This window comes from Leucoraja erinacea, chromosome 16 (assembly GCF_028641065.1).
Source record: "Leucoraja erinacea ecotype New England chromosome 16, Leri_hhj_1, whole genome shotgun sequence".
Lineage (NCBI taxonomy): Eukaryota > Metazoa > Chordata > Chondrichthyes > Rajiformes > Rajidae > Leucoraja > Leucoraja erinaceus.
Genome location: NC_073392.1, coordinates 15681775 through 15705145, shown reverse-complemented (window position 1 = coordinate 15705145; position 23371 = coordinate 15681775). Strand labels below are relative to the sequence as shown.

At 40.0% G+C, this 23371-nt stretch overlaps 2 protein-coding genes across 3 annotated transcripts in view; one reads left to right on the top strand and one right to left on the bottom strand.

The window, feature by feature from the left end:
• LOC129704540 (dual specificity tyrosine-phosphorylation-regulated kinase 2-like) overlaps window positions 1–23371 on the top strand; it is a 67649-nt gene that overhangs the window by 31020 nt on the left and 13258 nt on the right. For both annotated transcript variants that reach the window (XM_055647720.1, XM_055647719.1), the window contains exon 2: window positions 20325–20530. The gene's annotated coding sequence lies outside the window, so the exon portion shown is untranslated. The remainder of the gene's footprint in view (window positions 1–20324; window positions 20531–23371) is intronic.
• LOC129704541 (fascin-like) lies at window positions 10056–13586 on the bottom strand. The gene has a single exon (XM_055647721.1). The coding sequence runs from the start codon at window positions 13564–13566 to the stop codon at window positions 12103–12105; it is 1464 nt and encodes a 487-aa protein (XP_055503696.1). The 5' UTR covers window positions 13567–13586; the 3' UTR covers window positions 10056–12102.

Sequence of the window (23371 nt, the reverse complement as noted above, 5' to 3'; positions counted from 1 at the left end):
TTCCCTCTTCTTACATCCAGCCCCCCCTCCTGATAAACGACCTTCTGCTGACTTAATTATCCAGACCGTCCCTGCTGCACACTCGCGTCATATCCTATCTCCTCTCTACATGAGCAGGCAGTGTCTGCCACTGAATGGAGGATCCCGATCATTTGTGTCTTTCCAGCCCTGAGCCTCGACCTCTATAGTAAGGAAACACCTAGTTTACCACATAATTTCAGGGCCATTCCAATCATAGGGGATTGCTGGTCAATACGGTGCAATTTTGTGCTCTCCTAAGCCATCAAGCTGCTGTAGAGTATGCTATTCTGTGCTTGCAGTTCAACAGTAATATTTAACCATTCATTATTTCAGTGCATTGTAACGACCCTCCCCCCTCCTCTGGCATCACACCAACAAGTGGTTTTGATCAGCATATTTCTCAGCTGGTAGATCTCCCACTCGTCTACTGGCCTTGTGGGCAGAGAAATAGCAGAGATAACGTTCAAAGACACCCTGCATGTCAAGAACAGCAGGAGATTCTAGATATGCATGCTTTCAGGTTTCCCGATTACAAAACAACCAGAACTTGCCTTTGAGCTACAATTTAGGCCTTTGGGACCATAGTGGACCTCTCAGCTTCTCAGGCCTGCTCCATTATTCAATTAGATCTGTATCCTTTTATCTGTGTATCTCTTGACATTCTTGTATTGCAAAGTACCATCAGTCTCAGGTTTGAAACTGACTGGAAGCGTGTTCAAAATTGACACAATACTGTATAGGGTGGCATGGTGATGCAGCAGTAGAGTTGCTGCCTCACAGTGCCAAGCGCCAAGGACCTGGGTTTGACCACGGGTACTGAGTTTAAACATTCTCCCAATGTCCACATGGGTTTTCTCCGGTTGCTCCGTTTTCCTCCCACATTCCAAAGATGTACAGGTTTGTAGGTACACAAAAATGCTGGAGAAACTCAGCGGGTGGAGCAGCATCTATGGAGCAAAGGTTTGTAGGTTGATTGGCTTCTGTAAATTGCCTCTCGCGTGTAGGATAGAACTAATGAACAGGCGATCATTGGTCTGTGCAGACTCGGTGGCCAAAAGGCCTGTTTCCACGTTGTATCTCAAAAACGTAAAAATAAAACTTTGTTTAAAAATAACAAAAGGAAAAAATACTAATTAAAAAGTGGGTCAGGCTGCATTTAGGGAGAGATAAGTGGAAAGACACAAAATGCTGGAGTAACTCAGTGGGTCAGGCAGCATCCCTGGAGAACATGGATAGGTGATATTTTGGGTCGAAACCCTTCTTCGGACTGATTGGGTAGGGATGGGAGGGATGAAAGCTGCAAGAGTGGAAGTGCTGGACAAAGAATGACAATTCATGGGGGAAGGCAGGCGAGGGGGATTTTGATAGGCAGATGGTTGGACGGAGGCCAAATAATCAGAGTTGTGTAGCTAGAGGATTAATGAGTTGAGAATTGTTTGTGCAACTCTCTAATCCTTTTGTCTCACACTTTGTGTGTATTCGTCTCTGGTCTTTGTCCAACCACTCGCTAGTGTTCACCTATGACCTGCCATGCTTTGTCCTACCCCTCCACTCATCGAGCTTTCATTCATCCTGCCCCTCCGCTCAGTCTGAAGAAGGATCCTGATCCGAAACGTCATCTATCCATGTTCTCCAGGGATACTGCCTGACCTCCTGAGTTACTCCAGTATTTTGTATCTTTCCTTGCTGGAGTAACCAGCATCTGCAGTTTCTCGTTTCTACAAAGAGAAGGGGACGTGTGTTTCAAGTTGGTGAGCTTTCATCATAACCGTACTGATGTGAAGGATAATATGAAGCTGCCTCTCTTGGGTACAAAAACATCAACAGGAATATTTCAAATATAATTTTAGATATGTGCAACTATTACATTATATCGCCACCCTGCCATTAAATCATTTTGTATTTTCAAATGTCAGTGTTATTAAAAAATTTGATCACACAAACACAATTGATTGACAAATTTAAATGCTTAATTTTGTGACCAATTTATTTTTGGATTATATTCATCAAAGTTATAAAGATAAACACCATGTCGCTTTAAATAAGTGGGCAGCATGGTAGGGCAGCAATACAGTTGCTGCCTTACAGTGCCAGAGACCTGGGTTTGATCCTGACTACTGGTGCTCTGTTCTCCCCGTGGGTGCTCTGGTTTCCTCCCACACTCCAAAGATGTACAGGTTTGCAGATTAATTGGCTTCAATGAAAATTGTAAATTGTCCCTAGAGTGAAGGAAAGTGCTAGTGTACGGGGATCGCTGGTCGGGAGGACTTAGTGGGCCGAAGAGTTTGTTTCCACGCTGTATCTCTAAACTAAACTAATATAATTCCTACATTTATCAAGGAATATTTCCAAAGCACGTTTTTGAAAAATTATGTTATAAACCATCAACAAGCAGATAGCTCACTGCAGATTTTGCATTTGGTGATGTGCTGATAAATTTGAGCGCTAACTTTATCGAAACCAGCATATTTCAGCACAACCTCTGCCCGTTTCACTGACTGTTGCAGATGGAGAAACACAACCATAAATATCATGAACCATTTGAAAGGATGAATAGTAAATATTTCTTACAAAAGTTCTATGGATGATGGAGATTAAAAAAAAATAAAAATAATTTAGCAGGTCTGGTGGCCGTTGTAGAGGGAGCATAGATTTTCTCCATTTTCTTTGTTCTGCTCCCATTCTAAACTCAGTCCTCAGGCTCCTATATTCTTCTGCTGAAGCCCAATAAAAGCTCAAGGACTGGCACTTTACTTCCAACTCTAATGCGCAGACTCAACACGAGTTCAACAGTTGCAGATAATCTTTCTCTTGTTCTCATTTACACTTGTCACAGATTCACATTTTGTTTCGTTACTTATCATATCAGCATTCCCTTGCACTTTGCTAATATTTAGGCAAGTGTTGAATGAGATGCAGTGTGCTTGATCAGAACCTTGATTATTTTCATTAACACCTGCCTAGCCAGTGCCCCCGGCAGGCTGCTCATGCAGAAGCAGGTGTTTGCAACACTTCCCTGACAAATTCTGAAAATTCTGGAAACACTCATCAAGTCTGGTCACAATTATGGACATAGAAACAGAGTTAAGGTTTCAGGTCGATATCATTGTCTGACCTGCTGAGTATTTTCAGCATATCACTGATTTTATTTCAGATGTGCAGCATCTACAACAGTTTGCTTTGGAAGTGCCTATGAACCTTGCTTCAGTGTGACTTAAAGTAGGACAGAGAACAGTAAAGCATTTGCCCCACATTGTTTGTGCAAGCATAATGCTGGGCTAACCTGATCCCATCTGTCTGTACATGATCCTTTTCACTCTAGTCTCTGCATTTCCATGTGCATATCTAAAAGTCTTTGAAATGCCACTATCGTATTTGCCTCCACCACCACACTTGGCAATGCATTCCTGGCCCCCACCACTAACTGTGTAAAACAAAATCCCGTACATCTCCATTAAATTTTCCCCTTCTCACTTTGTAGCTAGTGTTGTACCCTGAAAAAAGGTTCTGACTGTCTACCCTACCGATGCCTCTCATAATTTTATATACTACCATAAGTCTCTGGAACATCTCAACCTCTGATGTTCCAGAGAAAAAAATCCATGTTTAGCCAACCCCTCCTTGCAGCTGAAACCCTCTAATAGAGGCAGGATCCAGGTAAAGCTCCCATCACCCTCTCCAAAGCCTTCACATCCATCCTGTAATGGAGCAACCAAAACTGCATGCAATATTCCAAATGCAGCCTAACCAGTCTTATAGATCTGCACCATTGCCATTGCTGGGAAACCACCAAGTTTGTACCGTTATTTGTTATTGAGCTCTTTCCTTGGCGCTTACTCTTCCCCCATCATCTCCCGCAGTGATGGCCAGCATCTAGCTAACATCTTTCACCTGTTCCCTTCCCCATATCGCCCACTCTATTGATCTGCCCATAACCACCAATCTCCTGACATAAATTTCCCTCTTCTCGCATTCAGTCCCCCTCTTGATAAATGTCCTTCTGCTGATTTAATTGTCCAGACTGTCCCTCCCTCACACTTGTGTCCTTTCCTATCTCGTCTCTACTTACTATGCCTCCTCCACAACTCTCCCCTCCCAGATCCCCTACTCCCAACCAATCTCAACCAACTGATCTTCACTCTAACCACCACCCCCTCTCCCAGCTGGCACCCTGACCCATACAAGCACCAATCTCTGCTCCAAAAATAATCTTCAATTCCCCACTAGCTGCCTTGCCAAATCCACCCCCAGAACTTGGAGCCAACCTCGGCCCAACCTTACATGGACAATAGCGGAGCACAAAGTGGAAAGACCAGCAGCCACTTAAGCTTTACTCAGGTACAGCCAACACCTTGGTTCTCACTCAGTTTTCCAGTGGAGAATAATGAACAAGATGTTTGCTGCCCTTTCACAAACCAACTGGCCAATGGATCTTTGTAGGTGGCCTCCAATTACTAGGATGTTTAATTTCTTAACTTTTTCCAATACTTTTAAGAATTCATGGATCTGGAACATTATCGTTTGTTTCACTCTCTCCACAGCAAAACATTTTCAGTGGTTGGTAATTAAGTAAGTACATTTAGAAACCATCTGGAAAACATAAATGAAGGTCAAAGGAACATGCCAAGTATTATTAGGATGCAGAATACATTGTTATCAATGGCGTTATCCATCTGGTCAATCATGGTAGTTAAGGGTGAATTAAATCAACATAAGACTTTAAAAAGGCACAGAAACAGAGCAGTGAAAGAGTGGGTAGCTTAACAAGAACACCAGCAACCACTCTAGCACAGTCAAGGAAACAATATGAGTCCCTGTCAAAGGATACAATTCTTGATTGATAGAATCATAGAACAGCACAGCTCAGGAACGATCATTCTGCCCCCAATGTCTGTGCCAAACATGATGCCAAGATAAATAAATCTTATTTGCCTGCACATGATCCATGTCCCTCTATTCCCTGCACATCCATATGCCATTGGAGTGAGGTATAAGTACAGCTATTCTCTTTGACATTGCAGAATCAGTGCCTTCAAAAAGCGAAAGTGAGAGACTAATGATTTGGGCTTACTATACAACACTATTCCATATGTCAGTGACACTTGGAAGTTGCGAGTCTTAGATTCAAGTCAACAATCGTAAGGTTAGCTACAGTGGTCTATAATGCAAGTTGAAAGAAAAGATCCAGGTAAATAGAGTATTGCTGTTGAAACATATTTTAGCTCATACCACAGCTGGTAGAGTTATTGCTTTGCATTGCCAAAGATCCGAGTTTGGTACTGACTTTGGGTGCAGTCTGCATGCTGATTGCCTGCTCTCTCTGGATTGCGTGGGTTTCCCCAGGGTGGTCCGCATTCTTCTCTCATCCCAAGGCAAAGGGCTTGGAAGGAAAATTTGCTAATGTAAGTTCTCAGGCTGATGTGCGATGTGACATTAAGACGTCTGTGGAGTGGGCCGCTGGAGGCCCAGCAGCAGCCTGGGGCTCAATTAGATCATGCGCTGCTCCAAGTGGCTGAGCACGCAGAAGGGATGTGGCCTACATTGGCACAGAGCGGCAGAGCAGTGATAGAGGACATCGACACATTGCCTGGCCAACTTGTGCAGGTGAATGATAGAATTGAAGGCGAGTTCATGGATATGTGGGTGAAATAAAAGATAGGATGAATAAGTCGCTTGTGGATGGTCAGTGGCTTGTGGATGGACTCGTAGCAGGAGGGCCTGCTTCCATACTGTATCTCTTTCTGAATATAAACATTCAAACTTATTCTGAAATTGAGCATCATATTATTTTCTGAAAGCTCAATATGGTTCACTGCACCTCAACTTTAACTGCGATTTTTAGATGCAATATATTATTTCCCCTTGATTTAAACCAGTGTAGCACAGTAGCCACCAATAGTCCCTCAAATCACAGCCATCAGTTCATCTTCCAGCTGAGAACAATCCCTGCCAAGATGTGGACAATTATTGTGGGTGAGCCATGATTTTTATCTGTCTTGGCATGGCTCTATATCTTTCCATTAGTCACTGTATTTTCATTAACTTGGCACTGGATCACATTTTCCTGCTAAATGCACTGATGAGTCAGGTAAAAACTCCAGCAGAGTATAAAGCATTCTATGGTGGTAGTCTTTTCCACGATCTTGGGCCTGGCTATAGCTGATGAATGCTTGCATTTCATCATTAGGCATTGGGTAAACTTCTGTGGGGATCACATCAGTTGAGCAGTAGAAGATTGCTGATGCTTACTTGTCATGTGTCAAGTTCATAAAATGTAATCAAAACAAGTCTGATTCTGACCCCATGCAGAAGGACACCATAATTTCTAAGTAATTTTATCAATAAAGACTGGACTGCCTGATCCAATATGTATATACAGTGGCTTGCAAAAGTTTTCATACCCCTTGAACTTTTCCACATTTTGTCACGTTACAACCACAAACGTAAATGTATTTTATTGGGATTTTATGTGATAGACCAACACAAAGTGGTGCATAATTTTGAGGTGGAAGGAAAATGATACATGGTTTTCAAATTTTTTTACAAATAAAAAACTGAAAAGTGTGGCTTGCAAAAGTATTCAGCCCATTTACTCTGATACTTTGAAAACCATGTATCATTTTCCTTCCACTTCACAATTATACACCACTTTGTGTTGGTCTATCACATAAAATCCCAATAAAATACATTTACGTTTGTGGTTGTAACGTGACAAAATGTGGAAAATTTCAAGGGATATGAATACTTTTGCAAGCCACTGTATATACATATACAGGTTGAATACAGAGAAGAGAGTGTCGGCATGAATTAATTTATGTGGTTGGATTGCAAAATAAATATGCATTACAAGGAGGATTTTGGTGAAATTACGCTGGTTGCACTTGTGAAGAAAGTGTCTACTTTCATTACTGACTGTCACTCAGAGCGCTTGGAATATCTAAGTGCAGGGCGAGTGGCTAAAACATTTCTTTAAATTTAGTCCTGCAATGTTAGAAGAATCCTGATTCCATTTTAATACTCAACTGATCGATGCATCAATGGAAAAATAAAGTGCTTGGCTATATATATAGCGCTTAGAATGCACCAAAGAGTTTACAAATAATCAGTCTAAATAAGGGTCTCCCATGCCTTCTATCCAGGGATGCCACTTGTCCCGTTGAGTTATTCCAACATTTATCTTCGGAGTAAACCAGCATCTGCAGTTCATTCCTACACAGTTTACAAATAATACATATTTGTGGAGTAGAGTCACTTTAGTCAAGTAAGCAAATATAGTAACCAACTTTTACTATGTCCAATATCAATATCATGTCACATGTACCTAGGTGGAGTCAGCCTTGATGCAGATCAATGTGTCATGGTCTACACATTCTCAGATGGAACCTTAACTTCATCCATGGTCTTTGAACTATTAACACTTTCTCTGCTGTTTTATTTTTAAGTTAAACTGAAATATGCATAAATGACAGATTCAAACAGCGCCATATGTTCAAAACATTGTATGAACATGGAATATCACATTTCAAGTAGTTTGGTTTGATTTATCACTCGTAATGATAATTGTGTTTTTAAGGAGATTTGCGGGTAAGTTTTAATGCATAGTAAATGATTGATATCTGGAATGCTTTGCCAGAGAAGGCACTGAAGGACACGTTCCTAATGTGGGAACATGGTTTTAGTGTGGAGAGGAACAATGGTCAGCATACTGTAGATGTGTTTAAAGATATATCATGGAAACACGCCCATCGGCTCACCAAGTCTGCACTGACCATTGATCCCCCATTCACTCTAGTTCTATGTTATCCCACTTTGTCATCGGTCACAGGGAGAACCTGCAAACTCCACTCAGAAGCACCTGAGGTCAGGATTGAACCCGGCTCTCTGGCGCTATGAGGCAGCAGTTCAACTAGCTGTGCCACTGTGCCTTTCTACAGCGGCCCTGTGGTGAGCTGAATGGCCCGTTTCTGTGCTCCACTGCACTACAACTTCACAGAATGGGATGGAGAAGCAGTTTACTTTGATCAAAAATTGGTTTATAATGGGTTAATAGGTTCATATCCCTCCATTGGCATAAGTTTATTTAAATTCATTTTTTATTTAGATGGGTTTCAAATATACTTCACTGTGATTAATAGCTGAAATCATTCCGAGATGAATTTGCAACAAATTATAATTAATCTTGTTGCGTCAGCATTGATGTGGTCACAGCTAGCTGGATGAAGAATTTGGAGAATAATGCAGTTTTGAGTTTAATTTACTCAATTTTATTGAATGTATCATTTATAAATTGAACTCTATACATTTTTGCTTGCAATATTAAATTACATTAATCTATTTTTTGGTTGCACCATTTGCAGTGGTTATGTTTCTCTTTCATTCATGACAACAGTATTACATTTTGATTGTCCCATCAAATTGTATGGAGGACATGAAAATCTTATTTTGTTGAAATATTCAAAGGATATTTTATAGGATACAAAATTGGATTTTGGTTGAAAACAGACACACATCACCGGCATATTAACTCTTGCCATTTGACCTGGTACGGAATATACTCAAAATTTATACTGCATCCTCAGTAATATGATGATGGTGCTAAACTCACTCTTTAGTACATAACCACGGCATATTATTTCAGGAGTTCACCAGTTCAGAATGGTTACTGCCGATAAAACCCGTGCCTGCATTTCTTAGAGATAGACACAAAATGCAGGTGTAACTCAGCGGTTCAGGCAGTATCTCTGGAAAGAAGGAATGGGTGATGGTTTCGGTTCGAGAAGGAATGGGTGATGGTTTAGAGGCCTTGGCAGCATTATGAAAAATATAGGCATTAGTAACACCCCGACTTTCAGAAGCTGTTCCCGAGGCCTTCGTGGATGGTAGGTATCCACCAGACATATAGTCAACTGGCAGGAATTAAGGTGTATGAGAGGGATCAGAAGCCAAGCTGCTACAAGAAATGTAATGATCTTGTGTCAAGCTCAGTGAATGTATCCTACATCCTACAGCTGGGCATATACAATGGCAGGTATACCACCTAAACAAATTGCAGAACTCTTGATGCAATTTGACTTATCTTTTATGGGGACATTGGCATTGGCAGTGCCTAGTCTGAGCATTAAGCCAGAGCTGACAAGTCTCACGTTCTGGAGCAAATTAGACATTTCTGTTATATGTTCGGCTTGCATACTAGCTTGGCCATCACAAACACTGTGGACAGCAGCATAATGGAGTCCCCTTGCCCCCAAGATACAGCTGGTATAAGCATGCACATTTAACTGTGGCAACCATTCTCCAACTACCCTACTCCCAAATCCCTCCACTGACCACCAAGCACTTCCGTGGCTTTCTCTTTAACCAAGAACCCTTAACTGGCTCTTGTAATGTCTTGTCAGTAATGCCTGAGCAGCAAGGGAGTGGTGAAAAGAGACTCATTACTCAACATGACCTTTAAGTCTACCAGCTTTTGTACTAGCAATTTGTGTGTTGTGGAGCATAGGTTAGAGTTGGGATTAACACACGTTGGGTCATTAGGTATCAGTTGGCCTGTGACCAGGTTGGGTGAATGGGCAGCCCATCTTGTTGAACCCCAGAGAGTATGATGGTAAATAATTTCTGCTGGGGTACTCAGGCAGATTTCAAAGTAGCATCAGCAAAAGAAGCTTGATGAAAGGCTTTGTTTATGAGCACATCTGTCAGAAAACGTGTAGAATGCTTCAGGGGACAAAAGTGTGTAGCACCAATCTTGCCTAGAATCTTGTCTAAAGACAAAGCCCATTCACCTACAGGTATGGTACGCGATGATCTCCTCACTGCTAGACCATGTGTCCTGTCCATCCGACAGCTCAGATGTCCATCGCTGATAGTGATTAGTGACTACTTATTCCCAAATGCAACATCTTGTGTTGATGATCCACCGTCTTGTTTAAAAAATTTTAAATAACAAAAATAATATAACTTAAGCCACTTTTAAGTAATTATAAAACATTAAACCAAAGAATTAAAAACAATGTGACTGATCCTATTCCTAACTATCCTCCCGACTGATTCAATGATCCTGCAAGTGGTCTCAACTGGTGCATGATCATGGAGCAGATTCCTCATCTTACCCTCTGGAGCAGACCTCATCCAGCATAACGGGACCTATTGCATTAACATGGGAGTCCCACAACTGGCAAGCATTTTCATGTGTAAATGTCAGCAAATCCTTGTGGAAAAAAAACCCAGCAAAAATCTAGGTTAATATGTTTCTGGAAACAAAAATGATTTATGGCAAGAACGTAACACGTGGAAAACCACAGCACATGAACAGGCCCTTTGGTCCAAAATGTCTATGCCAAACATGATTCCAAAACAATGTTATCAACCTGCACATAATCCATATCCCTTCATTCTCTGCTAATTTATGTGGCTTTGTAAAAGCATCTTAAACACAAATATCATATCTGCCTCCACACCAGCCCGGGTAATGTATTGCAGGCTCTGGGTCCCGCACATCTCCTTTCACCTTAAAGCTATCTACCTATGATGAGACAGTAGGTTGATGGGGTGATTTGAGCAAATGCAAACAACTTGTTATCTAAGAGCCTATCAAAGAAAATTATCTCATTAAAAATGCTTTCATCGCTATTTAAACACTATCATTGAAACTGTAGGAGGTTGAATATTGAAGATCAGAAACTGATGCAAATTAAATTGTTCCATACATGAGGACAAAAGTTAATATCCTTAGGAAGTCACAAGGCCCACCTACCAAAGCCTTGGAATTATGTACATAAAACTCTGGTTCGTTATATAAATTAAGATTACAATTCGTTATTCACAATCTTGATATTCAGCTTGTTGCCAGAATTGATGTTCACCGTAATTGCAATTTATTTATCTCAGATGAAATTGGTTAGTTACTCAGAAAAAAAAAACAGGCTGATCACCTCAAAGCATTTAAGATTGCGATGCTGTAGAACTATTCACACTGGAATAACTAAATTAAGCATGAGCAGAAATCCCAAAGTCTATACGTTTTCAGCTTAATGCTGATGATGGCAAAGCCAACTCCTTTTCCCCATCATTATAAGTGCAATATTTGGGCCAATAACTCAAAAGTAGCAATTTATCTTTTATAAATATGGTCTGTTGGGTAAAATTTGCCATCAACACCAATTAGCATTCTTTCCTTTTGCAATGTCTTTTGGAATTACGAGGTTTCAAATCTCAAACCACACTGACAAGGCATGCCATTTGCATTTTTTATATTGTGCATCGCAATTATTGTAAAGGATTTAAACAATCACTAAAGACGTATTATATTTAAATGCACTGAAGGATTTTGCTTAATTGGTCACATAGGAAACTCTAGTAATCTTCAATTCTTCAACCATACAACTCTTAATTTACACAAAAAAGGTTTTAATACTTTTGTTGGAGCTGCCTGGATCATTAAAAAACGTACTGGTATCATTGCAGAAATGCATACAAAAATACAAGAAGGGCAAAGAATCGCTCAGGATTAAGTTTCTTACTGAATTACAACTTTTGTTGGCCCACAAAATCAATATTGTGCAGCTTTAAACAGTTATGCCTTAGGTAGATGCTTAAATAAGAATTGGGTGGCAACAAGATATTTTAGTCTCTCTAAATCATTGATGAAGAAGGGGTGCATGCATTTCTGTTGTGGAACTTTATCAGGACCACTGGAATTATCCTCTTGGTACTGAGCAACAATACTCCTCTTCCTTCTTCTTCATCATCGGGCCTTTGTCTCATCCCTGCTCTATAATGCCCCTAGTTAAATTAATAATTAATTCACTGGGAGAATAGATGTTTTATTTTACAGTTCACTACTGTATATAGCACACTGCAGAGCACTGCATATTACCACAGAGACTAGCTACACATCACATTTATTGGCAGTAAAATATTTCCTATGTATTAAATGTTGTGAAACTCACAGATGATAGCAGGAATATAGTTTAATACTTTTGATCTGAATGTTACTCGTTCCTTTGATTCCACGTGGTTTAACTTGGGTTGGAACTGAGTTACTTTCAAACTTGGCAGCAGGATTTTATCTGCTTAAGATATTTAATATCGGAACAAAGTGGCAGAGCTGGCATCTTCCCCCACGGCTTTGAAGCTACCATCAGGTTTTGCTACAACATATTTTCCATTGGGTCCTTTTAGGATTATTTGATCGGAAGTGATCAATTCAATAGTGAAGTTGACAGGAGTTTCTCCTGTGGCATTGATCGAGTCGTCTTCATCTACTTCCCAGTATTTGTCCAGAGATACTATTTTGAACTGATAAAATCCATTGTCAGTGATAGTTATTTGGCTTGCTTCATATATGGGCCTGTTGCACACCAAAATCTGCTTCTCAGGCATAATGCCAACAAATCCAAAATCACTATGAAGTATTAGCTGTGATCGGTTTGCAAGTTTGAAGATAAATTCCTCCTCTTTTCCAATTGAACTTGGCCCCACCAAGAGCTGACCTTCATTGTTGACAGTCACATACCTCCCATCTATTGTTTTCATAGCTGCCTTTTCCCCGTTGTATACTATTTGAAACCAGCAGTTAAATTCCAACTCAGTGCAGACTTCTATGAAGCCATTGACACCAACTGCAAGGTAATAGCTGGAAATGTGTTGGAAGCACACTTTCTTTTTTGTCGAGTGCACCATAATTTGGAAAGTTTCGGCATCCTTTGTATCAACGACGTTAGAATAGACAGCTGGACCAGCTTTGCAGGACACGTACTTCTTATTGGTCAAGGACATGATACTAAACTGCCCAGGAGAAGGATCAATGATGAAAAGTTCATCTGCACCTGGATTCAAAGTTCTGATTGCTTTAACATTGCAGTCCTTCACAGAAAGGAACTTTCCATGCACATCTTTCAGACAGATCATCCCATTCTTTATCTGTAGATGATATAATGTCTTGTGTGATATTTCCGGCTCAGTCTTCCCATTAAATGCAATGAAACTTCCATTTCCTGTCCTAATGGCATATTTTTTCTCTTTGATGTCAAAGTAAAGCGTCATTACACAGTCAGAGCCCCAGGGTGAGCACTTATCACAACACACTTGTTCGTTCTTTTCATTCAGCCGGAGATAACTATCGCTGCTGGGGTTGAACATGTTGACACTAGGATGAATGACTAGGTGAGGCACCCACTTCTCGCTGTCCGAGATTGCCTGGGCAAAGCAGGTGATGTTGTCCTGGTTTCCTCCTAAGTACCGTTTGGAAGGCTCTGACTGGAAGGAAACTCTTCCATCTGGGTGAAGCATCATGATGAATACACAATTTGGATTGGGAAGCTCCTGATCACAGGTGACCTTGCCATCCTTGTCTGCAGCAATGTACCTATTAAAGGAACTTTGAATATGCACCAAGGGGGAGTCCTCCCTGGTGAACTCGATGGTCCATATTTGATTCCTATTCAGTGAGGAACCTGTTGCATTCACTTTGTAGTTGAAGACCTCTCCGGTCAAGTATTTTTGGGCTGAATTAATTAGGCCAAAAGGAAGTACTTTAAATGCCATTTCCCACTGCTTCTCACCTTATACATTAATATGCACCTGTCTCTGGCCAGCAGCTGTTTTTATACATCCAATGACATCATTGTCATATTCCCTAGCAATGCTTATGACATAGCAGTGAAAGATTCAATGACTTTTAGCAATACCATGTTAGGGGCTGCTTCAAACATTTCTTTTAATACCAAAATGTCTAATATTTGTTAGACTGAAATTATAATTTATTTTCCTGTTCTACGCAAATGAAACTGCACGTACTATAATTAGTACTACGATTCAAATATACACTTTTTTTCTCAGGAGATTGACTTTTTTAATGCATGCATATATTAATTCTAATTGCAATCAGTGCCTAATATTGAGCGAAAAATTATGACATCCTTGACTTTGCAGTGTAAAGAAAATCCGGCACTAAAATCTAAAAAGTAGTCATGGTTAAAACATGACCAACAGCCATCAATGCCTGATGCTATAGCTATGATTGATACCTTTATCCTAATCTTCATAATAATATCACCTGCATTTTTTCTGATACCGTGGACTCTAACTATGTGATAGGGAACAATGAAGGATTCACATTTTTCCTTCACAGACGCTGCTTGATCTGCGGAGTTCCCCCAGCAAATTGTTTGTTCCTCCAGATTCCAACATCAGCTGTCTCTTGTATATACAATTTCTTTGATCTAGACTTCATTAGCACAGACCACCACATAATTTTGAGCCATCCAAGTTGCAATATTGAGGATGATGGTGCTCCTTTGATTGTGCATTAATGACTAGAATACAAAAAGATGACTTAGGGATAGGTTTGCTTTCTGCACAGGAGTTTGATACTGAGCTATTTGTAGATGAGGCCACAAGGGCTGCACATATATCTGCAGGTGTCCTACAGTAAGCAGCTGGCCGGAGAAGTGGATTGCAAGTTCCTCTGTTCTGATAGATAGGTATGGAAGAGGTGTAGAAGTAATTACGAGGAAGATGGTTGTGGTGGAGGATGGTAGATAGATGGTTGTAAATGGATTGTGCTGGCGAGATGGAGGAGTGTTTGGTATCATTGTGGAGCCCAAGGAAGAACTCCATTTGTAGTGGCATTTTCCAGTGGGTGACAACATTTCCTTTAAAGTAGTCAGCCTTGCACATTCAAGCCAACACACTCTTCCAGAGGGCGTTATTTCCAAATGCAAAGGAGCTTGCACTTGTTTCAAATATAAGCCCCAGATGCTTCCTGCTTACTTTAACAAATATTTAGACGTTTGCTTCACACCTGTGAAACAAGTGCAGCAACAACACATCTTTAGGTCATCCTGTTACTTTCAGTTTGCACAAGTGCTACCTGTCATCAAATAATTTTCTTGCTGCACCCAAGTAATTTGTCAGAAATGTGGAAGGAATTTAAGTAAATACTGATTGTATTATTTAGCATGTGGATATGGCATGTGAATAATGCTTAAATACTTGAAGAGGTAAGAGCAATTGTACTTTTTATTATTGCAACTTAATGGATATGTTTGTTACTGGGAACTATTATGTTGAATACAAAGAAACATCAACCTCATTGAAGTATCTGGTGTGATGTTTTGGTAAGATGACTGTGCCCCTTGACTATCTCCGGAGAACTGCAAACTCCACACAGGCAGCACCCGAGAGCAATATTAAACCTGGGTGTCTGGTGTCATGAGGCAGCAGTTCTATTATCTGGCCACTGTGCTGCCCTAGATGAGTGACAGAATCTGGGGGAGTGATGAGAAAATGGGGAGAATAAAATGGGTTAAGGGCATTTGAATGCAAAGTCATCGCCCTCAATATGATATTCCATACATACAACATCAGATGAAAACCTGAATGAGCACTTGGTACCAACCCTGGCAGCTGTACCTAGAAGAAATATTCGATCAACTAGCACATGCCTTACCCTGTGAACTCAAATAATCATAAAACTATATCCAAAATTTAAGAGGGAAAGAAAAGATTCATTACACGCTACCTTAATCAAGCAGCATTTTACCATCCATTAAGCTAATATCTTTTGTGTGCTATTATGACCAATGTTGCTACCCAGTGAGAGCCATTGAGTCAAGTGCAATGCATAAAGATTATGTAAATCTGCAGAGTTACAACATAATCCAATGACATCACTTCCATATTTTGGCCACACAGAAAGCGCTCCTATTTCCCTAATAGAAAGAGTCATGACATCATAAAGCAGAGACATAACTTTGTGAGTTGTGTTCATGGATCGAAAGTTCATTCAATAAATCATTTTCATTCATTCAATCTATTTATGGATTGCTTCATCAAGGTTAATTTGCATGTTACTACCCAGGCAGAGATATAGAATGAAAAAGCTAATTGCAGGCCTCCAAAGCACTAGGCAACAAAGTAATGGAATTGAATTCACAATCATATTTTTCATACATTTTTCATACCTGCTATCAGCCCCACCCACTGTGGGTGGGCAGGAGCACAAATGATTTACCACAAGGAGGAAATTAAGATATGAGTTTTTTTCCAGGTATTACTCAAACGGTTTCATCCGGCGTAATCCCTTGCAAAGGATAATCAGATTCTATAATAAGCGTGGCTGGCACCATTGTACATGGGGTTGAACAGATCAATATTGTGATACTTGTTGCTATCAGAATATGAACAGACAAAGACAATGTTAGAGTGGGAGAACATTCAACTGTGCCTGCTGCTGCATCTTCGTGCTTCCCTCAAACTAAATTGCTGTTTGTGCCAGCTAAACGTGATGCAGTGAACCAAGGACCCGTTTGAATTAGGGAACCACCAGGCAATCTTTTTAAGCAGTGAGATTCAAGGATATGGAAATAAGGATCAAGAAAATAAGTAGCAGCCAGCAGAAGAAGAAGGAATCAATTGGTGTAGACGGATTCTGTGACAAATTGGATACACAAAGTCAAATTAAAAAGTGGGGAAACAGAGGTTGGATCAAGAGAGAGAATAAAAAAAGGAGATAGGTGAAAAGTAGCAAAAAAGTATCCAAATTAAAATATTGCAATTTTCAAAACTTCAACCACCATGCGGCTTATTGTAATCTACACAAAGACACCTGAATCAACTGTGCTTCCTGGCGTCAAAAAGCAGAACAAGATAGCCTCATTTGCTACACCTTGTCAGACATACAAGGAAGAAGCAATGGGCTGAAAGGAGACAGGTAGATAAAAGGCAAGAGCTGCAGACTGATCGTAGAATTCTTCTCTTCCTTGTCTTCTTCCCATGAACTGCATTGCTTGGTGTCAGAACAGATCATAAAATCTTCAGGATAATCCTATTGGATGAGCTTCACAGTTCAGAAACTAACTACAGTATTTTCAAGAAGAACAACCAAGCCTCTCTACTCCTGGTGCTGCCGATAGATCAACGTTAAGGCCCAGCCTAACAAGAACCAGGCAAATCGATCTTTGGTTGGTGGAGGTGACGGTAGTGATTGCTGGTGGGTGGGATGCTGAGTGGTACTTACTTAAAGAATAAACTCGTGGTAGGTTTATGTGGTGATCCACATATTCTGACCAAAATGGCAAAAAGGTTCTAATTAGAGAAAATTAAGCTGGTAGATGAAAGATCAGGAAGTTTTCAGCTGAAGGAGTTTGGAAGCTCAATTTAACACTTCTACTCGTAGGCTTGCCTCCTGTATTTCTGCATGAACCGTCAATGGTTTGCAACATAATGCAGCATAAGGGGAATCATTTGGACGAGGAGCCTAGGCTTTAGTTTGAGAAAGGATATTTCTCCCACACACCTGTGCTACATAGCTTTTGGAGTGCAACTGCACAGCTCCCATCTCTCCAAGTGCTCATTTTTCATTTTGCAACTCCATGCTCCATTTTGCAAGGAATAGGATTGAATTGGTCCAAGCAAGAAGAGCTCACCAACAAAAAATATATTTTACTGGACCCAAATCAGTGAAGTCTGAAAGCTAATCTTGAAGGATCATATAATGTGCCAAATTTTACTCTGCATAGCAAATGAATAGCAGCTGGTGTTCTATGCACTTGCCGTAGACATTCAGTGGGATTTTCCACAGCAAATTGGTGTAAGCTACTCATCGAAATGGTGCGTTGCCATCTGCAAACCACCTGGACCCATATAAACAGGCCAAGTTACAGTGCAGCTATTATCCTGGTAATATTAAAATACTGTTAATGAGCTGCTCAAATTCAACCAAGAAATGTCAATTGGAATAATGAACACAATTAAAAAATAAGGGAAGGAAAAATACGATGAGGTGAGAAGAAGGAGCAAAAATAAGAAATATTAATAAAATGCTCCAAGAAAAACTGAAGGCTAAAGAAATGAAATCCCACAATTATAAAACATAATTTTTAGTATCTTGTAGCTTATTTCAGTAGGATTATAGTTTACCATGCACACTGATTCTTTGTTGGAATGTGCAGTTGATTTAATCTATGCATTTATCAGAAAGTGTATTTGATGCTGGGATAAGCATTAAAAAAGGAGCCAAGCGGTGAGATGCTGGCTTTAAATAGCTGAAAGAAGAAGGGTGATGCATCTCAGACAACAAAATAAGCTTGCGGAAGTTGCTGACTGATTTACGCATAAATATTAGCAAACATTGTTAGCTTCATCTTTATTTTTGCAGCAAAATGATCTAATATATTTTTTGGTTGGAAGCAGTTTAAAATGGACAGAAAACAACCCTTTCTCCTCAGTATCTGCAGGTCTGAAAGACTAAAGGCAAGTGATTTTTAAATGAGTGAACAGTGTCAGTTTTCATCTAATTTTAAAAGTGCATTGAGCGGAATTCTTACGTTTTTTCCTTCGTTGACATCGAAGGTATTTGGTTTTTACAGATGTATTGCTGGACCTGGAACCAATACAGTTTAGTGAGCAAGCAAATTTAATGGCCTCTATCCATGTTGGCATGTGACTAAATTGTTCATTATGGCTAACTCAGTTACATATGATCACCTGAAGAAAATAAATGATTAGATTTGTACATTCTGTGTGCATGAATCAGAAATCAGGAAATAGCTTTCAAAAATACTAGAAGAATTTGGATTATTTTTGGCTGTGGTGTGTAATATTTAATTGCTTTTCCTACTTAGTTCATAGTTAGTTACTTAGTTCATAATTTGTAATACAGCGAAGCAAAGTGTGAGGTCATGCACTTTGGCAGTAGGAATAAAGTGCAAAGGGACTTGAGGGTGCTGGTGCAGGATTCCGAAAAGGATAATTTGCAGTTTGAATCAGTTGTAAGGAAGGCAAATGAAATGTTAGCATTTATTTCAAGAGGACTAGAATATAAAAACAGGGATGTAATACTGAGGCTTTCTCATGCACTGGTCAGCCCGCATTTGGAGTATTGTGAGCAGTTTTGGGCCCCATATCTGAGGAGGGATGTGCTGGTGGTGGAGAGGGACAAGAGGAGGTTTATGAGAATGGCCCCGGGGATGACTGGGTTAACGTATGGTGAGCGTTTGATGGCTCTGGGCCTGTACTTGCTGGAGTTTAGAAGGATGAGGGGAGCTTCTATGAAACTTACCGAATGGTGAAAGGCTTGGATAGAGTGGATGTGGAGAGGATGTTTCCATGAGTGCGAGAGTCTCGGACCAGAATCTATTGCCTCAGAATAAAAGGACGTACTTTTAGAAAGGAGATAAGGAGGAATTTATTTGATCAGAGGGTTGTGTATCTGTGGAATTCATTGCTACAGAAAGCTGTGGAGGGCATGTCATTCAATATTTTTAAAGCAGAGATTGACAGGTTCTTGTTTAGTAAAGCTGCCAAAAGTTATGGGGAGAAAGCATCCTCCAGAAGATGCACAACAGTTTCAGGGACAGTTTCATTCCAGCTGTTGTCAGGCAACTGAATCATCCTACCACAGCCTAAAAGCAGTGCTGAACTACTATCTACCCCTTTGGTGACCTTCGGACTATCTTTGATCGGACTTTGCTGGCTTTACCTTGCATTAAACGTTATTCCCTTATTATGTACCTAAACACTGTAAATGGCTCGATTGTAATCATGCATTGTCTTTTTGCTGACTGGATAGCACGCAACAAAAACTTTTCACTGTACCTCAGTACACGTGACAATAAACTAAACTGAACTAAACTGAGAAGGCCGGAAAATAGGATTGAGAGGAAAAGATAGATCAGCCATGATTGAATGGCGGAGTAGCTTGATCGGCTGAATGGCTTAATTCTACTTCCATGACTTATGAACTTATGAATTTAAGCAAATCAGCAATGGTAACGCAATAACAAATAATTCATTACATGGTGTGATGTGATATTTTAAAATACGATGCACTCCTTGCGCTTATAAATCGTTAATTTATGCTTGAAAATGTTTCTATTTACCATGACTTGGATTCAAATACTTTAATTATACAGTTGTTGCAGAATAACATCATTGAAGTTTTTCTTTCTATTGGAAGGGATTGTTTGCTCATGTATCTGTATTGATGCTTTTGCTATTACATGAACATTTCCTTCAGGTAATTGTTGTTAGTCATTTTGCTTGCAGCATTATATTGAGCAAATTAACTTTTACTACGAGTACATGATCTTATAATAGCAACATTTTTCATTCAGCAATTTGATACATGAAGCCTACCTTTTAATGCCAAGCATAGTCTTGGAATAAATTAATTGACCAGGTTCCAGTTTCATTTTTATGAGTGAAAAGTTTTTTTTTTTTTAAGATTCCTTTGTACAAAAGGATGTGACAAAATTATTCAGATTTACGCCCTCTTGTCAACTTCTCTCTGTTTTCTTTAGGTTTTTGAATATCGCTTAAATGTTGAGTACCAATGAGTGATGACATCGCTTACTGGGTGGCACCTGGCTCAAAGGAGTTCCTGCAGCCAAAGGAATGATGAAGCGGAAGTCCGAAGGAGCATTCTCCGACTCGAGGGTGCTTCAGTGATCTTGCACCAAGCCCGTGCAAGTTAAGTCAACAGCAGTGCACAGCTTGGATCAGTGGGGTAAATTTTCTAAATCTCATACCCATGAGCAGGGCACAATGTGCAATGAAAAACCTACTGCAAAATAATTAGGCCCTTTGCATGTACTTTTCTGGCTGTTGCAATAATTGATCTTCCAGTAAACCTAAACCTAAACATTATGTCTCTTCTTCAGGCCACTTTCACAGTGATATGATCACAAAACACATTTGCTAATAACTGACCCATTCATTGTCACTGATCTTATAACTTGGACACAGAGTAGAAATAGTATAATTTCCTTCAAATAATCGCAGTGCCACTTTGCACCAAGGATTACTTAAACAGATTCTATTTTTAAATTGAGAGATACACGGGTAACTTTTCCATGAAGAAACTGAAGTAAGGTAAGCCTTTGTGATAGGTCGCATGACCCATGTACAATATTGGTGGATCACTGCAGTAACAACTAGCAATTGCCACCAATGTCTAAATCCCCCCCAAATTAACAATTAAAAAATATTATTGTATCTTTTGTGTCTTTAGTCAAAAGTGTATTTTGAAAAAAAGAAAGATGGATATTAAATTAAAGGAATTGGTCATCTTGAATTCTGCACTTTAAACCCAACTCGTAGGCAGGAACATCTAAATGTGCAGAATATAAAGGAAGGCAACTTGGTACTAAGTAGAAATCTGCACTGCATTATTCATATTCATTATTCCATAAATCCTTACGACATTGAATGAGGCCATGAAGACTATGCTAGTTCACAGAGCAATACGATACGATAGAACTTTATTTATCCCAGGAGGGAAAGTCATTTGCCAACAGTCATAAAAAACACAAAAATACATGAAACATGAAAATAAAGTGACAAGCGGTAAGGCTTTGGGGATGTGCAAAGATTGAGGAGGTGGGGTGGGGGGGGGGGGGGGGGGGGGGGGGGGGGGGGGGGGGGGAGGGGGTGGCTCAGTCTTAGTCTCAGTCTACCCCACGATAGAAGGGGGAGGAGTTGTAAAGTTTGATAGCCACGGGGAAGAAGTATCTCCGTTCTGTCCTGCATCTTGGAATCCCATTATCCTAATAATTTTACATCATCTCCCTACATTCCCATCAATTCCATGCCCATCTGCACGAGAGGCAACTTTTACAGCAGCCAGATAATCTACCAAGTCACCTGTTTTTGGAATGGGGGAGGAAACCGGACACCAGATGGAGACCCACCTGGTCACAGGGCGAACACAGACCGGGAGGTCAGGACTGAACCTGAGCTGCTGGAGCTGTGAGGCAGCAGCTCTATTAGCTGAACCACTTTATAACCAAAGAACTACAGAGGCTGGAAATATGAAATAAAACAGAGAATGACAGAAACACTCAGAAGATCATGCCACATCTTTGAAGAGAGAAACTAAGTTAATGTTTCAACTTAATAATTTTTCATCAATTAATTTTCATCCAAGTTGCTGATAGCACATTGGCTTTCAAACTTTTTAATCCATGGGATAGTGATGACCTCAAAAGAATCTCTTACCCAACTTTTACCCAAGACAATACAGGCTGCTCTAGAGTGGTATTATTGCAGACAACATTTGATTATAGTATTATCTGATCTGATTGTATAGCATGCAAAATAAAGCTTTTCACTATACGCTGGTACACGTGACAATAATAAACCTAAACCTATTGAGCAAGTTGCCCCAGAAATATAATTATGGAAATGACAGAAGAACTGATGACATGCATAAACCTTCTGAGCTCAGACGTGCTGACTCCATTTGCAGATCTCTAGGTCCAGTGTAAAACCCTACTCTAGAAGGCATTACTGAGAAATAATACAGGATGTTTTGATGTATAATTAATGTAAAAGGATAGGAAAATCAATCATCTGGAATATCAATACTTCACCCCAGTAAACTAATCTGGAATTAATCTGTAAATCGGTTAATTCTTGCCTATTTTCAGGAGGAGCTATGTACCGTCACCTTGAAATGTATTAATTGTTGGTGTATTTGATTGTTGGAGGTTTGGGTGGTGCTGGCAAAGCCATCATTTATTGCCCATTCTCAACTGCCCTGGAGTATGTGGTGATAAGCTAATATCCTACATGGGTCACATACCTTAGCACCTTCTGCATGAGGTATACCTTGCTGCGGGTCTTTTGTTGAAAATATGCTAGTGTATTTCCCTTGAGTAGGAACATTTTATTAGTAAAGGATAACTGATTTTACCAATATGTTCCGCTTTGAGGGTGTTTGAAACTTTGCTACATTCCAATAATTGGATTACATAGATGCAAAAGACAAATACTGGTTTGTAAATACTATTATTCATTTCTTAAAAACAGATGAGACACCATACTTATCTGATACCAAATGTCACGCATTTTAAATATCCTATTTCTCTTCACCATAGTTGGTAATTTGATCTTTTCCTGGCTCTATCTAAAAGGGTACAATATCAAGAAAATGTATTCATTGGTTATCTTCATTTTATGGAATTATGCTTTTATTTACAGGTATACAACAAGATTGACATTTATGATTCATAGAGTCCTACAGCACAGAAATGGGTCCTTCAGCCTAACCTGCCCATGTTGACCAAGATGCCCTATTTATACAAGATGCCCTATCCCATCTGCCCCCTTTTGGCACAGCTCCCCCTAAACCTTTCTGATCCATGTACCTGCCAAAATGTCTTTTAAATGTTGCTTTAGTAACTGCCTCTTCTGGAAGTTCATTCCATATACCCACAACCCTCCATGTGAAAAAGTTGCCCCTCAGGTTCCTATTAAATCTTTCCCCTCTCACCTTAAACTCACGTCCTCTAGTTCTTGATTTCCCTTCTGGGTTAAAAGCTCTGTGCATTTACCCAATCTATCCCCC

Bases quoted from the DNA above. Each gene is read 5' to 3' on its own strand.
- LOC129704541 (XM_055647721.1), bottom strand. From the start codon at position 13,566: ATGGCATTTAAAGTACTTCCTTTTGGCCTAATTAATTCAGCCCAAAAA.